Source organism: Pristis pectinata, chromosome 3, assembly GCF_009764475.1.
Source record: "Pristis pectinata isolate sPriPec2 chromosome 3, sPriPec2.1.pri, whole genome shotgun sequence".
NCBI classification, from domain to species: Eukaryota; Metazoa; Chordata; class Chondrichthyes; order Rhinopristiformes; family Pristidae; genus Pristis; species Pristis pectinata.
Window position 1 is genome coordinate 21062007 of NC_067407.1, and position 22402 is coordinate 21084408.

Below are 22402 nucleotides of genomic sequence, written 5' to 3' on the forward strand. Positions count from 1 at the left end.
CTGTCAGCCTAGTTATGTTCTGAAGTGGTTCCACAGCCTTCTGACTCAGAGGCAACAGTGCCTCCTGTGAGACAAAACTGACACTGAGCCTTGAAAGTTAACAAGTGTTGATGTCAAATGTGAAAATCCCATGCAAGCTGGTAATAGATGTACCCAGGAAGCCCATTATTCTGTCATCAGCAGTTGTCGGCAGGCAGAAATTTTCCTTTCTTTTTGTGTGCTTGTCATGTAGTTAGCTCTCTTGGCATTTCATTATTGCTTACTTCTCTTTACATGTACTAGATAAATCCTCTCAAGCTCTCTTCTTGCTGTCTATATCTCACTGGAGTGAAGAAGTAAATATGTTTTTAAAAAAAACAGAAACTGCCAGAAATACCCAGAAGGTCATCCAGCTTCCACGAAGGGAAAAATAGCTGGTGTTTCAAGTTGATAACTTTTCATCAGAGCAGGGAAAGAGAGATGTCAAACATGTAATACAAAGGTGTTTGTGGAGAAAGGCGAGAGGGGGAAGGAGAATAAAAGTGAAGGTCTGTGATAGGGTGAAGACAGAGGAAATTGAAGTAGTGTAGTGGTACCAGCTGAAAACAGGTTGTAAAAGGTATGTAGAGTTATCTGAAATTGTTGAGTTCAATGTTGAGTCCAAGATGGAGGATAGGTGTTGACCCTTGAGCTTGTGTCGAACTTCATTAGAACTATGATGGAGACCAAAGACATATCATAGTGGGAGGGGGGATGAAGAATTAAAATGACAGGCTCTTGGTCACCCCTACAGACAAGAGAAATGGTTGCAAAATGCTCACCTAATTTGAATTTGGTTTCCCGACATTAGACAAAACAACATCACCAAATACAGTAAATTTCTGCTTCACTTGGGAGCAGTATTTGGGTACCTGGATGACAGGATGGGAAGTGGTAAAAGAGCAGGTACTGCATTTCCCAAGGTTGCATGGAAAAATGCCAAAAGAATGGAAGGGGATGTTAGTGGAGATGGAAGGGTGGAACAAAATGTAATAGAGGAACTGGTCCCCTTGAAACAGTGGAGAGGGACTGATGTGTTTGCTGGTAACAACTTCTCATCTTCTAACCTGGCACATAACAGCCTCGAGGGCTCAACATTGATTTCAACAATTTTAGATAATCAGCCTTTCTAGTTTTGTTTCTCCAGCAGTGAGTACTTTTTTTTCCCTCCCCTGTATTTCAGATTTTATTCATCTGCTCTAATTTACCTTTACCACCCTCTTTCAATCAGCATTATCACCACTTGTATCATTCCCCTTCTCCTGATCTCCACCTTTTTATAGACTTTTACTTTTATTCCCTCTGCCCTTCCTTTCTCTGCAATTTAAAGCTTATTTCATTTCTAACATTTCACCTTTCTCCCAGATCTTGCCTGACCCCCTCAATATTTACAGTGTTTTTTGTTTGGGATTTCTTTATCAGATTCCAGAAGCAGCAGTGTTTTTGATAAATATTTGTTGTGGGTGGAAACTTTCAGCCTGCAGCTTTATACAGATGCAAATTCTGAACTTTATGAAAGCGTGAAAGAGAGCAAATTGACATTTGAAATGTGGTGCTGGAGAAGATTGTTGAAAATCACATAGACAGCAAGAAGAACTAATCATTTAAACCTCAGTCAGATAACACTGCTTACTCTGTTGAGGCTATAAAGATCAACCAGAAATTGGGATATTTTATTTGTACTGGTGTATTGGCAAGCAATGGATTAGAGAAGACACAAGAGACTACAGGCTCTGGAATCTGGAGCAACAAACAATCTGCTGGAGGAAGTCAGCGGGTCAGATAACATCTGTTGGGGGGGAAGGATTTGTCAATGTTTTGGGTTGAAATCCCTGCATCAGGACTCATTGCTGGACCTTACAGGGAAGTTGAATTACTGGCCAGGTCAGGCAGCATGTGTGAAGGAAGAAGGGGTTAACATTTCAGACTGATGGTCTTTCACTCTATGATTGCTTTAAGGGAAAAATGCCCTGGCAGTAAACAGGGCACAGGAAGAAGATGATATGAAAAAGTCCAAAGTTATAAACTGACATGCAAAAAAGAGAGAGTCAACTTGAATTATTCACAAACCAGTATGTGGATTCAGAGGCAGTTGTGAAGAAATATAAGATAAGATATTTATTAGTCACATATACATTTAAACACACATATATCATTCATATTATCAACATCAGCTAGCATGGAACCAGCATAGCACTAAACTTCAGTGTTATGCTGGTTCCATGCTAGCTGAAGCTGAAATTATAAATGGTTCTGTTTTTAGATGCCGTCCTCCCTTGTTTTCAAAATCACAGTCATCATCCATTCCTCAAAACTTTAAATTCTTTCCATGGTCTTTGAATGTCTTGTTGCCTTCCAAAGCGGCACCTTTCATTTTTTGCAGCTGCAGGGTTAACTCCATTGTATTTGGTTTTCATCCTTGGCTTCTTCCATACTAAGAGAACGCCAACAAAGACATAAACTGCTGTGACTCTCATGGATTTTCTTGTTCTCCTCCAGCTGATTATAACCATTGATATGGTTGACCATGCTACCCTGATCAATATCTCATTCTTCTTTATTGGAATTATTTTTGCATGGTTACATTTTTAGCAATCCAATTATAACCAGAGACTGCAGATGCTGGCATCTGGAGTAAAAAACAAACTGCTGAGGGTTCTCAATGGGTCAGGCAGCATCTGTAGAGGGACACGGACAGTTGACGTTTCGAGTCAAGACCCTTCTTCTGGATTGCGCCATTGCCTTCTAATCTTGTGTATTTAATGTTGACTCTGGAGTTTCCCAAGGATCTATCCTTGGCCAACTCTCCTTTGCCTACAAAATGTACCTAGGTAATAGTCGCCAAAGGCATTTGGGGATTTTCCACATCTACTCCTGAGAATACACTCTCTGCATCTTTTGTGAAACTCCCATTGTCCTCATATCAAACATCAGGAAGATGGAAGCCATCTTATCTGATCAACACTATAATGTCTATATTATTCCCTTGCCACTATCTTGAGATGGAATTTCAGTATCTGATCTTCCAAACTTAACTATTACATTTCCTCCATCCTGGTCTTGCACACTCAAATTTCCTTATCTTGCAACAAATCAAGCTCATCAGCCACTCCTGAGGTTGATGATCTGTCTTGGCTCTCAGTCTCCCATAGGCTCCTGTTTCTAATCCTGATTCTTGATTTAAACTTCTTTCATGACCTTGCTATTTCCTATCTCTGTAAATCTGCTTTACACAATAACCCCTTTCTCCATCTCAGCTAAAGAAAAACGTAACAATTTGCTAATTCTGCGCTATCACCAGCCTAGTTTTAAAAATAAACAAAACTACATTTGATGTGTGGATGGTTAAATGTCGATCTGCCATCCTGTAAGATCTATGTAGTAGCAGCATACTAGTGTAATTAGATGACAGGTTGACTAATTACTTAGCTTGCTGGATGTCACTGTAATGAATTTATCAAACAATGTGGCCCTTGGGTACCTCGGCTTTCAGTTTCATCCTTACTTTTTAATCCCTTTGCAAAAAAGCACCAAGTATAATTCAAGCTTATTATCATTAGACAGAGGCAATGTTTCAATTTCTGGGCAGCACAACAGTGCAGCTAGTAGAGCTGCTGCCTCATGGCTCTAACAACTTGAATTCAATCCTCACCTCCGATGCTTTCTGCATGGAGCTTTCACGTTCTTCACGTGACTGCGTGGGTTTCCTCTGCAGATCCATTTTCCTCCCGCATCGCAAAAACACATGGATTGATAGGTTGTTCGGCCACTGTAAATTATCCTTTGTGTGTAGGTGTGTGGTAGAATCTGGGAGGAGAATAAATTGGGTTGAAGATAGGAGTGGTCATTGTGGACTCGGCGAGCCAAAGAGCTTGTTTTCATATGCATGACTCCATGACTATATAGTAACTAGGTCCTAAATTGGCCTTCTAGGGCAATACAAAACAGTGGGTAGGTAATCTCGTTTCTCATTGACTCTAATGGAACATTGGCAGATTAATGTAATAATAAGGAAAAAGTTTTCAGAGTTATCGATCTCTTAATGAGACCATTCATCCTGTAATATGAAAACATGTGAAAAAAAGCCAAAGCACTGTGCCAACTAGTTTGACCAAATTTACAGATACCTTTGATGTGAATATTTTGATAGAGTGAAAAAAGGGAACATATCTCATGAAATAAATTTGGCAATTTTATAAATAGGTGATGATACGACAAGTTAGTTTGAGGGGCTGCATGGTAGTGTAGCGGTTAGCGCGGCGCTATTACAGCACTAGCGATTGGGGTTCGATTCCCGTCGCTGTCTGTAAGGAGTTTGTGCGTTCTCTCATGTCTGCGTGGGTTTCCTCCGGGTGCTCCGGTTTCCTCCCACATTCCAAAGACGTACAGGTAGGTTAATTTGGGTTTAAGATGGGTGGCGTGGACTCGTTGGGCCGGAAGTGCCTGTTACCACGCTGTAAATAAAAATTTTTTTAAAAAATAAATTTAGTTACAATTTTAATGATGGTAGATCTGGACCTTTTCTGCATTTAGCACTAGGACTGGTGTCTTACCCTGCCTACCTAGGTTTGAAGAGTCATAGACTTGTACAGAGCAGAAACAGGCCCTTTGGATCACCATGTCTACGCTGACCATTGTATAGGACAAACTTATGATCTAACACACCCTGAATTCCCTCAGCCAAAAGATGATATTGTCTCTGCCACATAGTTGCCATGGGAGGTACTTGTTCAGACCCATGGTCTGACTCCCTATCTTGTATATGACTGGCCCCAACACGCACACTAACTCCCTCTGTACTGTAGCCTGCGGATTCTCATTCTGGAATCTGCATTCCAATTGATTTGCCTGGCTACTCCTTTCCTCTCCATTCCAAATAAGCAACCTTTGAATCACCAACTGTTTGCTCAACTATCTTTGCCCTAATCCTCTGATTTCCTCCTGTTTCCTTCTGTTTACATCTATCATTTTGATTGGTTACACACAGACTCTTAAGAATTGTCTCTTGGTGACCCTCTTTTTTTCTGTCATTCTCATGTGTTTCTTTCTGTTTTTTCTAGAATTGTGCTCCTAATCCAATTTTTTTCACCTACCACTGCCACCTTGAATGCTCTATTTTTTTCCTAAGCTATCTGTTCTCATAGCTCTGCCTTGTTCTCTTCATCTCAGTGTCTCTGCTTTTGATATGTAAGGATGTTTGTGAAAACTTAAATATGGATTCCCACATCCATGACTCAGCCTCACAGAACAGATGATCTCCTTTATGGGTAACATGAACCCGTCCTTCCTTCAGAGATAATCTACTAGCAATTAACCCTGTCTCATTATCACCCTTTCTTGCTACTACTGGCTTGTCAAATCTGTAGGACTGGTATCATCCCCTGTTCATAAATGTATACTGTCAATTGTGCAGAAGTCCTGACCAGGTATTTTGGTAAATAACAAAAGACCTAAATTCATCATGAAATGGTGAAATATCTTAACTTGAGATTGAGAGAACTACTTTAATAGGATATTTGTAAATTTCCCTTTTATCTAACACTAAGTAAGGAAGAAAGCTGTAGACTAGATATCAGTGGGCTAATGAGGTGTGCAGGACAGTGATAAGTACAATTCAGTCCAGGAGAGTGTGAGGTAATGCATTTGAGAAGGGCAAATAAGGCAAAAAATGGTAAATGAAGTGTAGAAGAGCAGAGAAACTTGAGAGATCATACTCACATTCCCGAAAGCAGCAGGAGTAGTAATTGATCCGTAAAGAAGGCATACAGAATGCTTTTATTTACTAACTTAGTTATAGAAAATAAATGGAGTGAATAGTGTGATATACAAGTAACAGTTAGAGTATTGTTCTTTGATTGCCACAATATAGGAAGAGTGTGTTTGGATGAGAAAGAATAGAGAGATGGATTTTAACAGAATTGATGAAACTGAGCTATAATGAAGGGTTGGATAGATTCTTTTTATTGCAGTGGAAATTGAGGAGGTTTGCCTAGACAGTGTGGATATATAGAGCCCATTTCTCTTAACAAGTCAGTAACCAGGTGCATGGATTTAAAGTCATAAATAGAAGTTGAAAATATTTTAACTCAGATCATGGTTGGTGTCTGTAACACAATGGCTGAAAAGGTAGTAGATACAGAAACCCTTATCATATATTTAAAATAACTCTTAACACTTTAATGTCTTAAATTAAAAGACTGCATACCAAGTGCTAGAAATGGAATTAAGCTGGCCAGGTCTTCTCAGCTAGCTCAGCCACAGTGGACAATTTGATTTCCTATTTAATATATTTCTCATTCTTTCACATTAAGCCTGGGAATTAATGATGAACAGTTGTATTACTCTAGGATTACACCAAACTGGTTATACACACCGAATAGTTCAATGGAGAATACAATACGTTTTGAAGAAGACGAGACCTGTAAAATGTTGGATCTTCTTTGTAATTGATCAAGTTGCTAATGCTGGGGCATACCACCAGTGACAGGAAAAATGAAGATTGACATTCAACAGCACTCCGTCAAAGTGAAAGGGGCACCAGTTATGACTTATTTTTGGAATTTACCTTTTGGTTAGAGAAAATGGAATCTGTTCTGAACATTGCCTTAATGCTTAAAATATTACAACCAGTGATGCTGAACTATTTTAGCCATTTTGTTTCTGTTAAAACCAAGTCCTAAATGAAATGTGAATCATCCTTGTTGAATGAATGCTGAAATATTTGTTTTAATGCAAATTAATTTTTTATATTTTCTCACCAATCTCAAGCTGACAGACCTGTATCATAACCCTTTCCCTTGAACTTTCAGAGTTTTAAAATAGCTGTCATCTGACTGGAACAATTACGGTAACCCAGTTCCGAAAAACAGGATACTTCAACTGTGTGTTTGTGTATGTGTGTTTGTGGTGTGTGTACCTGTGTGTGAGTGTTGCCACTAATTTCTCTGCATTTAACAATATTTCTATTCCATATTGTTTGATCAGAACACAAAGAGAATTTGCTGAGCACACTGACAACATTATCTTGTTCCTTTCTCTTCTTTTTTAAGTATTGCAAATGTGTGAAGGGCTGGGAAGTGAAGCAGAAAACAAAACAGAACGTATAAAGACAATTGAAACATGTCAAAATGCCAAAACTTGATGCATCTTCCAAGTACAATTACCACAGTGAAATTCCAATCATGATTAAATGCCTGTAAGGTATAGTGCTGTTTATGACAAAAAAAAGGGCAAATTTATTTATCATCACTTCTTCTAACTTTTTACACCAAGGAAGAGCAGTATTACAGGTTGGAAAGTTCTGTGTATGTGTTGACCTGATTTTGTGCTGAGATGAATCCCATCTGCTGAAGTAGTTGCCTCGTAATTTTTTTTTAACCGTAGGGGTCTACATGGCACTTCCCAGCCCAGAATTAGTGGATATATGTGTTAACTTAATTATTTCATAACTGCTTTTCCTTCTGACAAATGTAATGGAAAAGTTAAATAACTTCATGTACAGAATTGGGTATTTTTTCAGGTGTGTGACACATGGTGTCATTATAACAAGACAAGTAATCTTGTGCTTTTTTTGTGTATGAATGCGTGCGTGTCTGTGTGTGCACACCTGCGTGTGTGAGGCTGAAAACCACCATGCTATTGTCTTGTCTTGTTTTTTCAGTGCTGAGAGGATTGATGAAGCCTGGCCTGTTTTTACTCTCTGTGTTTTTCCTTGTCTTTTTATTCCCTCCTCATCCTCATTGCACTCTACCATCAAACCCTTCATCTCTCAGATCAGCGAGAAGGTTGGTCTCTTTCACTTCTTATCCATCTACGCCACGCCAAATGGATTGTCCTGTAGTGAAGCAGAGGAGAGCTGGGGTTTCTGGCTCCTTGCCAGTCATGGCCTAGCCCTACCTGTTGGAATCTAATGACTTCCTGCTTAAGTGTCTTTAAAACCTTATGGAAGTGTCAGCGTGCTGCATGTTAATGTTGGTTTCTGTTCTCAGTCACTGGCTTTGCTTTGTGCTGAGGAGAATCTTAACTGCTCTCTGCTTCTTTCACAGTTGGTAGCTGCATGAGCATTATTTTGAAGCAGTTATCCTAGAATCCCAGTTTCAAATTCAGCTTTTAAAATGTTGGGTTTTTTGTTCAGATTTCACGTGACCATCAAGCCAAATGCTATTATTTCAGACATATATCACATTGCTCAAAAATTGAATTGCTATTAACACAAACAAATCTAGGTTCAAAATGCATGAGCAATTTTAGCATTCTGGAACATTGAAGTTAACATGAATTGTAAATATAGATGTCAACAGAAGTAATCATACCTTGGTAAATTTGAAAAAGAATGCTGATGCATTCAGATCAGGCCATGTCTGTGGGGGGGGAGAAACAATGAAGCTGCATCTGCAGTATTTTCCCCTTAATATATTAACCACTGTGTCTAGATTGGGGATTTTACTTGTACACCATCTGCTGTTAGCTGGTAGCCAAAATGGGATTATTATTATGTGAAATGTAATTCTTCCCAAAAACATGCAGTTTTGGACTTTTTTTAAAAAAAGAGTTCTGAGAATTTCCTTAAAATATATGTAGTTTCTTGCAAGTGAACAGGTTTCTGAACCTGATTCTACTTGTACACTTAAATTTGTAAGAAACTACATATATTTTAACAATAATCACTAGCTTCCTTGTAGCTGTCTTGGTGTGAAATGTTATAGTAATTTGATTGGAATGTTCTCATAGAGATTAAAACACCAATATAGAATGGGGCGTATTTATGGATTCATAAGGAGTTTATTCCTTTTTAACCATCTCAGATTTTGTAATGCATATACACATCAGGGCAATGTTTTGATTTGGATTGGTTTCAAAATGTTCTGTGTCTTTTGGGTCAAACAATGACAGATATTTCACATACATTGAAACACCTCAGAATTAGGCTAAAAAGTCTTAAGCCCTCTGTAAAGTGGTTTTACTCATACTTTATATTCCATGGCCTGCTTAGGGACAGTCAGCATGGCTTTGTGTGGGGCAGGTCATGCCTTACAAACTTGATCAAGTTTTTTGAGGAGGTGACAAAGGAGCTTGATGAGGGTAAGGCAGTGGATGTTCTCTACATGGACTTCAGTAAGGCATTTGATAAGTTCCCTCATGGTAAGTTGATTCAGAAGATAAAGATGCATGGGATCCAGGGTGAATTGCAAGTTTGGATTCAGAACTGGCTTACTCATAGAAGACAGAAAGTAAGGGCAGAAGGCTGTTATTCTGGCTGGAGGTCCGTAACCAGTGGTGTTCCGCACAGATCGGTACTGGCACCTCTGTTGTTTGTGACATGTATCAGTGATTTGGATAAAGATGTAGATGGGTGGATTAGCAAGTTTGCGGATGACACCAAGATTGGTGGAGTTGTGGACAGTGTAAAGGACTATCAAAGAATAGAGCGGGATATAGATCAGTTGCAGATATGAACAGAGAATTGGCAGATGGAGTTTAATCCAGACAAGTGTGAGGTGTTACACTTTGGGTGGTCAAATGAAAGGGGAAGGTATACAGTCAATGGTTCACCCCTTAATAGCACTGAGGTACAGAGGGATCTTGGGGTCCAGGTCCATAGTTCACTGAAGGTGGCTACCCGTGGATATGGTAGTAAAGAAGCATATGGCATGCTTGCCTTCATTGGTAGGGGCGTTGAGTTTCAGAGTAAGGAAGTCATGCTGCAGCTATATTAAAACTAGTCAGACTGCACTTGGAGTATTGCGTGCAGTTCTGGTTGCCCCATTATAGGAAGGATGTGGAGACTGTGGAGAAGGTGCAGAAGAGGTTTACCAGGATGCTGCCTGGATTAGAGCATCGGAGGCTGAAGGGAGACCTGATAGAGGTTTTTTAAATTATGAGAGGCATAGATAGGGTAGATAGTCAGAATCTGTTTCCCGGGGTAGATCATGCTTTTACGGTTGGGGGGGGGTGGGGAGTATAAAGGCGACATGAGAGGCAAGTTTTTTTACACAGTGAGTGGTATGTACCTGGAATGGGTTACCAGAGGTAGTAGTGGAAGCAGGCAGTTTGGTGGAGTTCAAGAGGCTTTTAGATAGACTCATGAATATAAAAAGAATGCAGGGATTTGAATGATACACCGGAGGAGGACATTTAGTATAACTTGGCATCAAGATCGGCACAACATTGTGGGTCAAATGGCCTGTCCAGTGCCTTACTGTTCTATGCTCTATATTCATTGGTCTAATTATGCAACATGGTTTGATTGTTTAAATTTTGGGGATCTGCAGAGCCTTAAAATGTCAAACCCATAACCAAGTGTATTAAAGATCTTGGCACATTTGAGTAATGTTTTCTGTAGGAAATTGAGTTAGTTAATAAAACAAAATGGAAGTTTACCTGATTAGTTGTGAGGGCCTCCGGAAGCTGCTCAAATCATGAAAGGCACTATATAATGCAAGCTGATTCTTTCAGAAAGTCTGAAGTTGGTTTATTGTTATTTTGGAGATACTTCTATACATATTTATCTCTTAATTGCTTTTTGAATTGGCTTAGCAATCCACTTAGTTACATCGGTTCTTGCTTGTTATCTACAGCAGCAAAGTGAAAGCAGGGAGAACCCAAAGCAAAAGAAAGGGTTCATTACATTTTCTCTTCTCAGCTTTGGTGCATTTCTCCCATTTCTTAAGATACTGTCTCTATAATAACTCTGTAACACCCAGTGATGCTGATTGGCCATTTTTTTACTTCTGAATAATTCCTATGGTCCCCATTTTGCCTCCACAACAGTCTGAGGGGAACCTTTCTCCGTGTCTTTCTACTCTTTTAATATGATTGCCCCCTGGGATGCAGAAAAAAATGCAGGTATTGTAGGATTGGTATCTTCCCTTGTGCACCTGCAAGCTGCATTGTTTGCGGCCTTTCAATAAGAATCAAAGGAAATCCCTCAGATTAGTATGAGTTTAAACTATTAGTAAACTAATATCTCTGTAAAATATTTAGAAAATCTTAGTTTGTTGCATTAAGAAAGCAGATTTGAATTTATATGGTGTCTTTCATGTTCCTTTCAGGAGTTCAAAGTATTTTACAGCTAATTACTTTTTCTTGGGGGGTGGGGGACTTCTCACCATAGAGATTGCTAATCTTTGTGGTCAGCCATCTTTGAGATAAGTGGCAACCACTGTTGCTTCATCATTCACCATTTATTCCGGGTCATTGTAGATAATGTGTAAATGCAAAGTTGCAAAAATACACATTGTAACAATACTTTCAGAGCAGCATTAAACGTGTCATGGCTAAAATTCAAAATCAGTTCTTTTCTGTACTTCCATTACTCCTATTTATTTAGGCATTTGATGTTTGAATATTTTTTTCCTTTCTAGCATTCCCTTCTTTTCTCATTGGAGAGTGTGAAAATGGAGAAATATCTGGGTTCATAATTGGGTCATGTCAGTGTTGTCCACATCACTGCCTTTCACCTCTCAAGTCATCACTTGAATCTAATTCCAAGTGCAAGAGATATCATTCTTTTTTTTTGTTAAAGAGGGTTTACATCAATTTTTTTTTTAATTTTCTCTTAGTTAGCAGCATCATTCAGTTGTTTGAGGTCTCTGGAACCAATGCTGGCCTAATTTAAAGTCATTAAACAATATCAGCTACCAGCTTGAAAGTGACAGAATAATCAATATATGTTCAATGCTAATGCTGTATGAATATGTCAGAGCATATTGAATTATTATTTCCCCCCCTCTTTATTTTTCCTCTATGAATTTGTGTTTAATATGTACTATGATAGATTCTTGCATGAAATGGTTTGGAGTTTAACCCCCAACATTCTGCCTTGCATTTCATTCTTTATGTAACATCTGGCAAATAAAAGCATCACAGCTGCAGTCTCCATTCAGGAATGTTCTTAAGGAACTGATGTCAGGTTTTATCATTACTACCAATACTAGTATTTGAAACCTTTAAATTAGGTGACAAGATTAAATAGAAGCAGAAAAGTGCAAATGTTTTGAAGGATTGGAAATGAAAGGCTTCAACAACTAAGCAATGATAAATTTGTCAGTTATAGTTGGAAGTAGAATCTCATTTGTTATACAAGTTTTAGGAAAAAGTATTTATGTTCACAAACAAATTTAAGCTATTTATTTTTACCAAAAATTTAGATAGCTTTTAAAATAGTTCAGCTCCTGTACTCTTATGCACAGAATGCCGAGATTAGATATGGTCCTAGTATTGGCACAGTGCTGACATCAGTATCAGTTGAACCCTAACTTCAATTGGAACTGGGATGGATGCAATAATAGTGGATGAAACTCACTGAATTTGAATTGCCAGTTTGTGTAATTTGAATAAAATGTGGCATATTAGCAGATTAAACATGTAGATAGAGACTATAGTTGAGCTGGAAATCTTGCCCAAACTAGATTAAATTTCTGTGTCAGGACCAGAGTAATATCTTCAGCCATCAGACATTTTGAATGGTGACTGGTTAACTTTTGTAAATTTTTTTTTTCATCATGGACTACATTGCCCATTTTTCCTTGCTGAATTCATGCTGGCATTTGTAGCAAAATGAAGCAATAACTCTCCCATATTTTGGTAAGTTATGTTTTTCTGTAGTTATTTGCAGTTCTATTTATTAAGACCAGAACTTTTGTATCATGGTCTCATTTTTAGCAGCTGCCTTTATAAGAAACTACAGTCATAGTGGAGGCTCCAATTCTATCTAAAAGTTTTGGATGGGAATAGTTAATATTTTCTTTTCTATTGGTTTGGTTTTATTTGGGGGTGGGGGGACATGGAGTAGATCCTTCCTTCCATCCCAATTGTAATTAATTGTAGAATCACATTTGCAGAGATCTGAGATAAGATTGGTTGCTATCATAGAGCCTTCCAACTCATAAAATTAGGTATTATAAATGTTGCATTGCCATGCTCTCTGCAGTTAAATAATGTTTGTTTTGAGTGCTCGACTCTGGTGATGGAAATTCGGATAATTTTCTCAAATTTTCTCCAGATGCTGTGATTGGTCCACAAATAGAATGTTACGGAATAAGAATTTGGACACATTGTCATGGTTTTGTTTTTTCATGGTTTTGACGCTAAGCTAGCACAACTTCAGCATAATCATGTAAAATATACCAATTCTACATGGTATCTCTGTTGAGGCTTCATTTAATCTGCTACATTTTGGGAACTTTTTAAATGCAGGCAAATGTACATCGTAAAATAAGAAAGGGCTCAGTGGTAGCTGTAATTACTTGCACTGGTGAAGGTGCAGAAGCATTTTGTATGGAAATATAATTTTGACTGTCCATCCCAGTTCTGATATTTAACATCTATTCTTAATAACTACACAGTTCTATTGCTAACATCTGATGATGTAAATATGCACCTGTGAAATCCTATGACATACTCTAGTGCATGGTGTTTGTTTCATGTGTGTGGAATTGTGTGCAAACCATTTTATTTCCTCATTGAATTGCATTTGCTCTTTGTTCCCTTTTATTCTCATTCTTTAACTTCTTGTTGCATTAAACTGCATGGGTTCTGTAATCCTGGTGCATGATGATTGAATGTAAGCACACTGCATTTTTAGCTTATGTGGCAAGCTTTTGTAAATTGGTCACTGCACATTTTCGGTGCAGTGGAAATGAACTCCCCATTCTCAATATTTATTCAAAAGTTATTATTCAAAAGCGATGTTTCAATTTTGTAAAACAAGACTGCAGTGATCAACATTTAATAGTCTGGAGATGTTCCGTTTGATAAATCGCCATCATGTGAAACCATTTCCATTCCCATGAATAATGGCGGGGATATTCTCTGTAACTACTTGCACATTAAATAGTAACAGGAGCAAAACATCCAGTCTGGAGAAGAACAAACAAGCTTCATAACACTGCAGCTAATCTAAACCAGACACTATAGTGTTAAGCAAATAAAATACTATTGACGATGCCCTACTAATGATCCAGGTCATGGCACTGTAACTCTAGCAACATGATGTTGATGTGTACCAATTAACATTTTTCTTGGAGAATCTATATTTAAGTAACATTCTAATGGTATTGGCGCCACTGGTTATGAGTTTTTCTTGTAGTATATTAGTTATTATATTGGGTGTTATGAAGGGTGGGTTATGTGAAATTTTGTAATTTTTCAGAAGTATGTTATCAGAAGTATTCCAAATTGCAAAATTGGTAGTTGCAAGCACACCACATTTCATTTAAAGAGTATTTCTTGTGAGGTTTGTTTTTTTTTCCCTTTGCAGCTTGTAGTGAAAGATGATCTGGACTGGGTGATTAATTCCCAACTTATAGTTTTATAAATAGCCAAGAATGATACAGTTCTTTTTTCCTATTTCCCCCTTTCCTGAGATACAAGGAGGACCACATAGGACTAAAACTTAATCACCTGAAGCCAGCTGAGCTGGGCAATTTCACGTGATGAATATTTCTGTAACTCAAGCCAAGTACGTCCAGCAGTGGCAAGCAATTAAGTTATCTTGTCCTGGTACTCGCAGCCTGATTGATGGTCAAGTACAGCAATCCCATCTCCACTGCTTTTGAATGACTACTTGCCAAATAAAATTATGAAGTTTTTTTCTCCGAGAAAATCTGTAATGATGTTTACCAAATGCAAAATTATGTAAAAATATCACGATATTTACCTACTATTTATTTGATGTAATGAATATGGTTATATCTTTCCAAATGTTTTACAAATTTAATTCTGTTTCAAAAGTTGAAAATAAATGTGGTGTTGTGCACTCTGCCATTTTTGTACAATTTACCAGCCCACTGCAAGCATATATTTTGTTGAAAACTGCAGTAATAACATTTGAAATTATACCTTTATTTTAAGAAAGTGAATTATGCATATTTTAGTTTTAAGCTTTCCATATTTTAAATTCTCAAAAGAATATAATGCATGCAAGGTTTTAAGCAGTCATTCTTGTTCCTGCTGTATGCGGATCCTCACAAATGTTTTGATTGTAAACAATACAGAAGGAGTGCAGGCGTAGAAATCTGTGCCTTGTCCCTCAAGAACCAAGGTGTTCTGTATTCTGGATTTGGAGAAGTGATTCTTTATTGCATTTGTGATACATGTTCTCTGCAATTAATAATGTTTTGCTTATTTAGAGAACATTGTAGGTGAAGATAATTGGAGGAATTAACTCACTGCTGTGCTTATGATATGGTAGGGCTCATTGTTCCTGCAGATCTCTTCATAAGAGTTATTAAAGTTAGTTTAGCTGCCTAAAGCATAATACATCCCTATTGAAAAGCTAAATTGGTGTGCAAATCACCTGGGTCACTCTGGTATTTTCTGATTGCTAGTGCACTCCCTCTCTATATAGTGCAGAGTGACCTGAAAAATGGAAAATTTAGAAATAACTCATGAAACAATTTGCTATTTATGTATGCTAGCCAGGCAGCCAAAACAGAAGCCTGCATTAAATTTCCAAAGAATCTGTCACATCCTAAATTCTAAAATTCTCTTACAAATGCTGCTTGTGATTCAAATGCAGAGCATATATCTTTTGCTCAATTACATATGCCAGATGGCATAGAAGTCTTCTGTTCTTTATTTTAGAGCATACACTAACCATTGTTGCCTGGTGCTTGCATTATTTAGGCATTAGCTATATGGTTTTTATTTTATTACTGCAGTTCATTTTCTCAATGAAGCAACTAGTCTTTACCAAGAAACCATGGTGTGGTGGGTGGATGAAGGTTGTGCTCACTGCATGGTAATATTTCAGACTTGGTATTCTGTGTTACTACCAGAAGTATCTTCCTTTTCAGTGCGCCGTGTCCCCCCGCGGTTCTCTATCCCACCCACTAGCCATGAAGTGATGCCAGGGGGCAGCGTCAATCTCACTTGTGTAGCTGTGGGGTCACCCATGCCCTATGTGAAATGGGTAGCTGGAGCAGTAGAATTGACACCAGAAGAGGATATGCCCGTTGGGCGGAATGTTCTGGAACTGGTTAATATCAAGGAGTCTGGGAACTACACATGTGTTGCCATGTCTTCATTGGGTGTCATTGAGGCAACAGCACAAATAACAGTTAAAGGTAAATCAATAAAAGTATGACTATAGCATTAATATTGTCTACCTTCATTAATTAGAAAAGTACGTCTTATTTGATGGAAGTGTGCTATCATCTTAACTTTTCCTTTCTGGTTTTCACCTTCCCTTGCCTAAAAGGGGAGTGTGCTACAGCCGTTCATTTATTCCCATTTGATAAAATAACTTCCCTGCTAGACAGAATTATAAGAATTTTATAGTGCATGGATTTCGCTCTAAGTTGGGTTTAGTTAAATTGCACTTCAATTTGTGGCACAGCTGGTAGAGCTGCTGCCTGACAGCTCCAGCAGCCTGGGTTCAATCCTGACCTCTGATACTGTCTGTGTGGAGTTTGCACGTTCTTCCTGTAACCACATAAGTTTTCCCTGGGGTGCTTCAGTTTCCTCCCATATCCTAAAGACTTAGTTAAATGGCCACTATAATTTGCCCCTAATATGTAGGGAGTGACAGAATCTGGGAAGAGTTGATGGGAATGAGGGGAAAATAAAAATAGGATTAATGTAAATGGGTGCTTCATGGTCAGCAAGGATTTGATGGGCTGAAAGGCCTGTTTGTCTTCCTCATGACTAATGAAATATAGCATGTTAGTGGTAATTTGACAGGCAGCAAATTTTGATGACAATTTAAGGTATAGTTTATATTCAAGGCTATAATTTTTTTCTAATATCTTATATTGTGATAGTGACTTGGTTTTAAAATTTAATTAGCCATGTGCTGAGTCATTGAAGTGACACTTATTTAGTTCATTCATCTGGGTGTTTATTTTGTACCTTGAACTAACTACTAAATATAACTGTTTGTGCATTCTAGCTTTACCAAAGCCACCAACTATGGCAAGTGTTACAGAGACAACAGCTACTAGTGTTACACTGACATGGGAATCAGGAAATATGGAAATGATACCATTCTATGTGATTCAATATAAACCAAAATCCTCTGATGGACCCTTCCAAGAGGTGGATGGAGTCGCCACCACACGATATAGCATTGGGGGTCTCAGCCCATACTCGGAATATGAATTCCGAATTATTGCAGTAAACAATATTGGCAGAGGACCTCCTAGTGAAATAGTTGAAACCCGGACAGGCGAACAGGCTCCATCAAGCCCACCTTTAAAAGTTCAGGCACGTATGCTCAGTGCCAGTACCATGTTAATCCAGTGGAAGGAGCCAGAAGAGTCCAATGGACAGATTCGGGGTTATCGGGTATACTATACAACTGACCCCAAGTTGCCCTTGAATATGTGGTACAAGCATAACTTGGATGATAGTCATCTAACAACCATCAGTAGCTTAACAACAGGCACCACATACAGCATCCAAGTACTGGCATTCACTTCAATGGGGGATGGACCACCATCTGATATTATACAAGTTAAAACCCAACAAGGAGGTAAGTCGTATAATTTTTTCACCTGTGGCTGTTTAAAAATTTCACTTTTAACCTGGATGAACAGAGGACAATTAATCTCTATGACAGCAGTATTTAGGTAGCATTAATAGATATTATCCATGTTAAATTTACATAGAATGTGATTTTCTATGAAGCACATTTTGATTAAAAATGCCTTCCATTTCTGATGGATCACAAGTTCAACAACTGGTTTCAACCATGTAATCACCAGTTGTAACTCTCCAGTACTAAACATCTGAATTACTATAAATTGTCTAATGTGTTTTGCTGTTTCAGTTAGGGTTACAACCATCAGGTTGGATAACAGAGTTTGTTAAGGCAATACACAAATTCTTGTTATAAAATTAAGTGTCCAGGCTGTTTGCAAAGGATGGTGACTCATTTTCAATATATTTTCAAGGATCTTGCAAGGATGCAATTGCATAGTGGTTAAGCTACTGAACAAGAATCAATTGATTTTGGATTATTGACTTCAAGGCATGACTTTGAATCCCATTACAACAGGTGGAGAATTTAAACTCAAGTAATTAAATAAATCTGGAGTTAAAAAGCTAGCATCAATAACCATGAGGCTGCTGGATTGTCATAAAAAGACATCTAGTTCATCAGTGTCCTTCATTAAGAAATCTGCCACTCTCTAGAGCCACAGTGCTGGTGATTGTTTCTTAGATAAAATGGCATAGCAAGCCACTCGGTTCACAGATAATTAAGGTTAGGTAGTAAATGGTGGCCCAGCCAGTGATGTCCACACCAATGAATTAAAAACTTGCATTTCACAACAGGTATCACTCAAACAATATTGAGTGCAGCTGTAACTTCAACTTTGCCACCCCAGCTAGGATCATCTGACTTATATTGGACAAAATCTTTCTTATTTTTTATAGCACATCATACATCGTAATTACAGGGATAGCCTATCCATTTTCTCCATATGGTCAAGTGCTACTGACTAAGTAAACCAGGTGATCTCATATATGATTACTGGTCTTTATTTAGTTAGCTACGCCTCCTAATACAGATATGATTGTTGGCCTCTGTATAATGTGCTTGAAGACATTAAGCCAGGATTCCCATTCCTTATTGCTCTCCATTGACTACTGGGAAGATCATGTTTGGTTATTATCTGAGGACAGGATTAGATTTAACTATGAAGTTTCCATGCTAAAATAGTATACCAACATTTGCTGTCTATGCTTAAACACTAGTTCCAGCATTTTTGGCTTTATTCATGTTACATACTCCCCTTCATCTAAAATGTATGATTTTTCCCTAAGACAAGTCAAAATTGTTTGGTGTTTACTAGTTTAACATGGTCCAGGAAGGTTTGTTACTTAATAATAAAAAAATGTGGAAGATCTTTTTTGAAAGCTAAGTAGCGTGGGTATTGCAACAGCAAATACTGTATGCTCTTTGGCAACAGTATGCATGCAGATTTGTAAGACTAAATTTGTTATAATGTGATTGTTGTACTTACTAGAAGTAATATATGATTCTATTGCTTAGATGTAGCTTCAGGTATCCCAATGAAAGAACATTGCCTAAGTCTTACAGTGTCAATGAAGAAAATAAGTTGCTGTCACCCGCTCTATTTCTACCAGCATTAGTGTAGTCATCTTCTGGGAGGTTAACTCTCAGTGGATCAGCAAGGCCCAGTGTAAGTGACTGGCTGCACTCCCAGAATGGCTTTGACAGCTAGAAAGCCTGGACCCCATGTTAACTGCTGTCAAAACTGTCGCTGAGACTGAATGTGAATGTCACATAAACTAATTGAATACTGTATGAAAGTCTACTTACTGAAGCCCTGACGGCTGTTTCTTCCCACTAATTTCAATTGGATCTCACTACTTGTTCCAGTTTAACCTGCCACTGGTTCAGCAGGCAGATTTCTCAGCCTAAAAGCTGGAAAATTTGATCAGTTTGCACTGCTCCATTAATTCCCTGAGGAGTACAAAAGCAGAGTGCCTGTGTCCTAGGGTGGCACTTCATGGATGGAGACAAGATTTCAACCTGCTCTCAAGAGTCCCAAGCTTAAAAGCCAGGAGATTCTTCTTTTGTTTTTAAATAATAACGGTAGTTAAACACTGGCTAATGTTATGTTTTGAAAATAATAGTTGATAAAATAAGGGACTTTTTTGATAAGAGGACTATTTGAAGTTTATGCTGTCTTCCTGGAAAATTAAAGAAAATTAATGTGTAAGATTTTAGGTACAAAAGGGAATATACTTAGAAAGGTTGAATTTTAGGTCGCTCTCTTTACTTTCAATTTCATTCTTCTACAGTTCCTGCTCAGCCTGCTGAGTTCCAAGCTGAAGCAGAGTCTGATACCAGCATTGCGCTCTCCTGGGTGTTGCGTCAACAAGAAAAAATTCTCAAATATGAACTGGTGTATTCTGAGGAGATTGATGGCAAAGAGGTATGATGAGGTCCACATCTATAGGGGCAGGAAAAATAAAGGGAAATTCAAGGGTCTCACTGAAGTAGTCAGACAAAGGCATAAATGATGCTTGCTTTCCGTTTTTCTAGCAAATCCAGTATAATTTAGAGATGAAGATTCAATGAGTGCAGCAGATGCTAGAATGCTAGCCTTTGTTCATAGCTGGTATTTACAAATAATATTTAGTTCTTCTCCCTCACATTTCCTTTTGCAAGTTTGTATCTTCTGCTGAAGTGCAATTGTTATATAGGTGTTAAGCAGATTAACAGTGCTTCATTAATGTGGGTTTCTTTCAAATGTGAACTTAAACAGTAAGTAGTTGGCTATCAAATGTTAGTAGCTGTTGTAGATGAGCCTAAACCTGATCTCAGATGATAGTAGGGGTCTTTGGTGTCAAAAGAATCAACTATTTGTTTCTCTGTGCATGATAAAATAAATTGTATCATGCTCATTGATGTCCAATTATCTACTTCGACAGAGACTAGGATTTGAACTTGTAAATGCAAATGAAATGGGGGCGGGAATATAACATAGTTTTAAATAATTTTTTTGTAAGCTCATTTCACTAAATTTGAAAAAGACCAGAAAACAACAAACATTATTTTGTCTTAAAATGGCCTGCAGTCATGAAGTTATAAATTGGTAGTGAGAATCTTTGAAATGCTTTTCTTTAAAAAAAAAGTCTGTTAAGAAGTGAAGACACATAGTTAAAAGACTAAACTAACTGGAAAGTACAGTATTAGTGTGCCAGTCAAAGCAAATTCAGTTGATGTGCACTTGAACTTCAAAGAAACTTTCAACAGTTTTTAACATCTTAATGATTAACACTGCAGAACAAAGAAATTAGAATAGCAGTACTATGCAATGTAAATAACTATATGCGGTGAAAGACAGTTGTAAATACAAACTTCTATTTGCATTAGATTTAGCATTTATTTATTACTTGTCCAAGGATAAGGAATTTAAGTTTGGTGCCATGCAATTTAGGTGACTGACTATATAAATTGTACAAAGGTATTATGCAAATACCTCCCATTCACCACGTTGAATGTAACTTAAATTGTGACTCTTAATTATACTTTGCAGTGTGCAGCATGGCATTCGGTGAAAAGCACAAAGAACAATAGTTCAGTTAATGTTTTCAAGACTCACTGAATTCTCATTACAGGAACATGTAACCTTTGACCCTAAATCTTCATACACTGTGGAAGGACTGAAGCCGGACAAAACATACTATTTCCGTTTAGCGGCACGCTCAGAGCATGGTTTAGGAGCATACACACAAATAATTTCTGCAAAGACCATGCAATCCAGTAAGTATTAAAATCTCTCTTCTTGTCTGTGCGAGTTGCAGGTGGATAGTCAATATGAATGACAGACAAGCTTGGTTGATGGTACAGCTGTGTTTGTTTATTCAACTGAATTACACCCTTGGTTCTATGGAATAACCCCATAAATAGAACATAATTATTCTGCATATCAACTTTATCACAATAATTATGACAAAATCTGATTGATGCAGCTAACTACTTCATTGCAATAGAAAAATGCCTATTTGAAAATGGGTGCAATGCATGTTGTATAACATGCACTTTATTAATTCTAAAACTCATTTGTTAAGTTTAATACATTCCAAACCAGCTGTGTATAATCTTCAGCCTTATTATTTGAGTTTGGCTTTCCAAGTAATCTAACGTTTTTGTGAGAGCTTAACTGCCTTGACAATAAGCTATAACTACAATGTAAACATTAGGAGCGTGTGTGACAGAAGACAGTGAAGCAAGTAATTTCTGCAAAATATTGCTTGGATTTACAGATTGTGTAAATTTTATGTAATATTTCCATAGTGTTTGTCATTAATAATTATGTAACTTTTGTGTAGAAGCAGATGCAAAATGGTTGCCTTAGCTGCAACATTAGTTTTAAAGAATAAGCAGCTATTTTCCTTGGTTCAAACAAACAATGAATGATCAGTTTCAATAAAATGCTGCTTCTCTGTAGATGATTGCATTTTGGAGTTGCTAAATATTTTTATAAACTTGTAAGGTGCCTTTCATGATCTTGAGTAGCCCCAAAATGCATAACAGCCAATAAAGTTGTGAATTTAAAATCAATAGCCAGTTACTGCACAGGTTTCCAAAAGCAGAAATGTGATAAAAATCCAAGTAATCTATTTCACTTGTGTTGATTGAGGGATATTGGCCAAGGCACTGCTGGTCAACTGCTCTTTTTCAACTTTTAATTCCAAATGACAGACAGACCAGGCCTTTGTTTAACATCTCATCCAAAAGATGGAGCACTCGCCAAGATTTTTTTGTTCATGTATCTGGAATGGGTTTTAAACCCACAACTTTGAGTGAAATGTGTTACCATCTGAGCTGTGGCTGACATCTAGAGGGTTCTACACTTATAAAGAACCTTTCACAAGAATTTAAATGGAATTTTCACTACTTATG

At 37.7% G+C, this 22402-nt stretch overlaps 1 protein-coding gene across 1 annotated transcript in view; it reads left to right on the top strand.

The window, feature by feature from the left end:
- Positions 1–22402, top strand: part of LOC127567693 (receptor-type tyrosine-protein phosphatase F-like) — a 335950-nt gene that overhangs the window by 193997 nt on the left and 119551 nt on the right. Inside the window, exons 7-10 of the mRNA XM_052010633.1 lie at positions 15816–16085; positions 16910–17491; positions 19792–19925; positions 21115–21259. Coding sequence (XP_051866593.1) covers positions 15816–16085; positions 16910–17491; positions 19792–19925; positions 21115–21259 — 1131 coding nt within the window. The remainder of the gene's footprint in view (positions 1–15815; positions 16086–16909; positions 17492–19791; positions 19926–21114; positions 21260–22402) is intronic.